The sequence below is a fragment of the Mus caroli genome, chromosome 4, assembly GCF_900094665.2.
Source record: "Mus caroli chromosome 4, CAROLI_EIJ_v1.1, whole genome shotgun sequence".
In the NCBI taxonomy this organism is placed as follows: Eukaryota; Metazoa; Chordata; class Mammalia; order Rodentia; family Muridae; genus Mus; species Mus caroli.
Genome location: NC_034573.1, coordinates 129,288,908 through 129,290,666, shown reverse-complemented (window position 1 = coordinate 129,290,666; position 1,759 = coordinate 129,288,908). Strand labels below are relative to the sequence as shown.

The 1,759-nt window shown below is 54.2% G+C and overlaps 1 protein-coding gene across 1 annotated transcript in view; it reads right to left on the bottom strand.

The window, feature by feature from the left end:
- Iffo2 (intermediate filament family orphan 2) overlaps positions 1–1,759 on the bottom strand; it is a 46,678-nt gene that overhangs the window by 2,892 nt on the left and 42,027 nt on the right. The window contains exon 9 of the mRNA XM_021161151.1: positions 1–1,186. This exon is cut by the window's left edge and continues 2,892 nt beyond it. Within this exon, the coding sequence (XP_021016810.1) occupies positions 1,081–1,186 (106 nt within the window). The 3' untranslated portion in view covers positions 1–1,080. The remainder of the gene's footprint in view (positions 1,187–1,759) is intronic.

Below are 1,759 nucleotides of genomic sequence, written 5' to 3'. Positions count from 1 at the left end.
TTCCCCCCAGCCAGAGGGACAATGGAGGACCAAGACGGTACTGTGGAGGACAGAGTAGGTAGCAAGCCTGGCCCGTTCATACTTTCTCACAGAGAAATTACAACCATGGAACCTGGCAGGTGATTGGAGAGGCGGGAATGAACATCAAGTCATCAGGAAAATAAAAGACCACCACCCACCCCACCCCACCCCACAGAGGTCCCCAAGAAAGCCATCAGTCCAGTGGGCCGGCTTGCAGAATGCAGGCAGGCCTTACCAGCAATCTGACTGGGATCACCCCCAAATCCACCTCCGATCCTCAGAGGCTATGAGGGCCTCATGCCAACCTTGGCCTCTCTCCCAGTTCCCAGAAGTCTGAGAGAGGACCTGCCTTCCCCAATGATATAAGGCAAGCTGCTTTTAGGTTTTTTTGTTTGTTTGTTTTTTTGTTTTTGTTTTTTTGCATAGTTTAAACACAGTGAGGTTCTTCCTTCCCCCACAGTGCCTTTCCCCGACATGTCGCCACTAGATCCAAAAGAAGAAAAAAAATTGGTCTTCCCTCCCTCCACTTCCGTCCACCACTCTCTCTATCCCTGGGTGAGAAAGTATAGAGGACCCCTCCTCGCCCAGCTCTGGAGGTAACATAGTCTCCTTTCTTGGGAAGGCAGACCACCGCAAGTCATCTTGGGACAGAGGGAGGGAGCAAAGCTCATGTCCAATCAGAGGAGCAGGTGGGAGGGAGAAAACCAAAAGCTACCACGCCTCCAGGCCCCACCCTCACCTCAGAGTTTTATATTTAAAAAAACACCTGCTAGGAAGAATTCTTTGGAGCTCAAAGTGGCTCAGCTTAAGGGAGAAGGCACAGTTGCACTGCATCGACGCACAAAAGTCTGCGTTTGTGGTGTGTGTGGGGACAATAGAAAAATCGACAGCACCATTCCATGGGTCGGTGGTGGAGGAAGGAAGGAAGCAGCGGTCCCGCTGGGCCTCCGGAGAAGGGAGGGCAGAAGTCTGTGTCGAGGAGTGGAGCCCACACGGCTCAGTGGGAAGAGGAGGCTGGACCCCATCACCAAGATCACCAGGAGCGTCGGGCCTCCGTCATCAGCTGACCATGGGCTCCACATCCGCCTCCCGCTCCAGGTCTTCCTGGATTTCGTCTGTACTTCCTGAGTCACTGCTGGCCACAGAGCTGGGGGACGGTGAATTCCTGCATTGGGTGGAAGAAACCAAATCCTTTCAGAGAGCAGCCTGGGGGACCCTAACGGTCCAGGGCCCGGAGCTCTGGCCAATCACACCTGTTAAAAAACTTACCCGAAGGGTCTGGGGTGAGCAAAATATTTTCCTAGTATGCACAAGGCTCTTGGTTCCACTCTCAACAACAACACAGTGGTGTCTACCCTGAGGGGCTCCTGCTGTGAGATCCCTGCAACGGTGCACTTTCTCCCAGTCCCTGTAGGTTCCATAAGCTGCCTAGGGCTCTTGGCATTCCTTGGGACCTCTCTCTACCCTAGCCACTGCTTACTGTAGCGTGTGGCTTCTCTTTGGGAGGGGGGGGGGAGGGGAGGCGGTCGTGGGTATTCATTCTGTAACCTTCCATCATCCCTGGTCTGAGCACAAAGCAGTGCCCACTGAAAACCCCAGGTAACTGGGAAGAAGGAACCTCAGTTAAGAAAACGCCTCCACCCACCGGGCGTGGTGGCACACACCTTTAATCCCAGCACTCGGGAGGCGGAGGCAGGCGGATTTCTGAGTTCGAGGCCAGCCTGGTCTACAAAGTGAG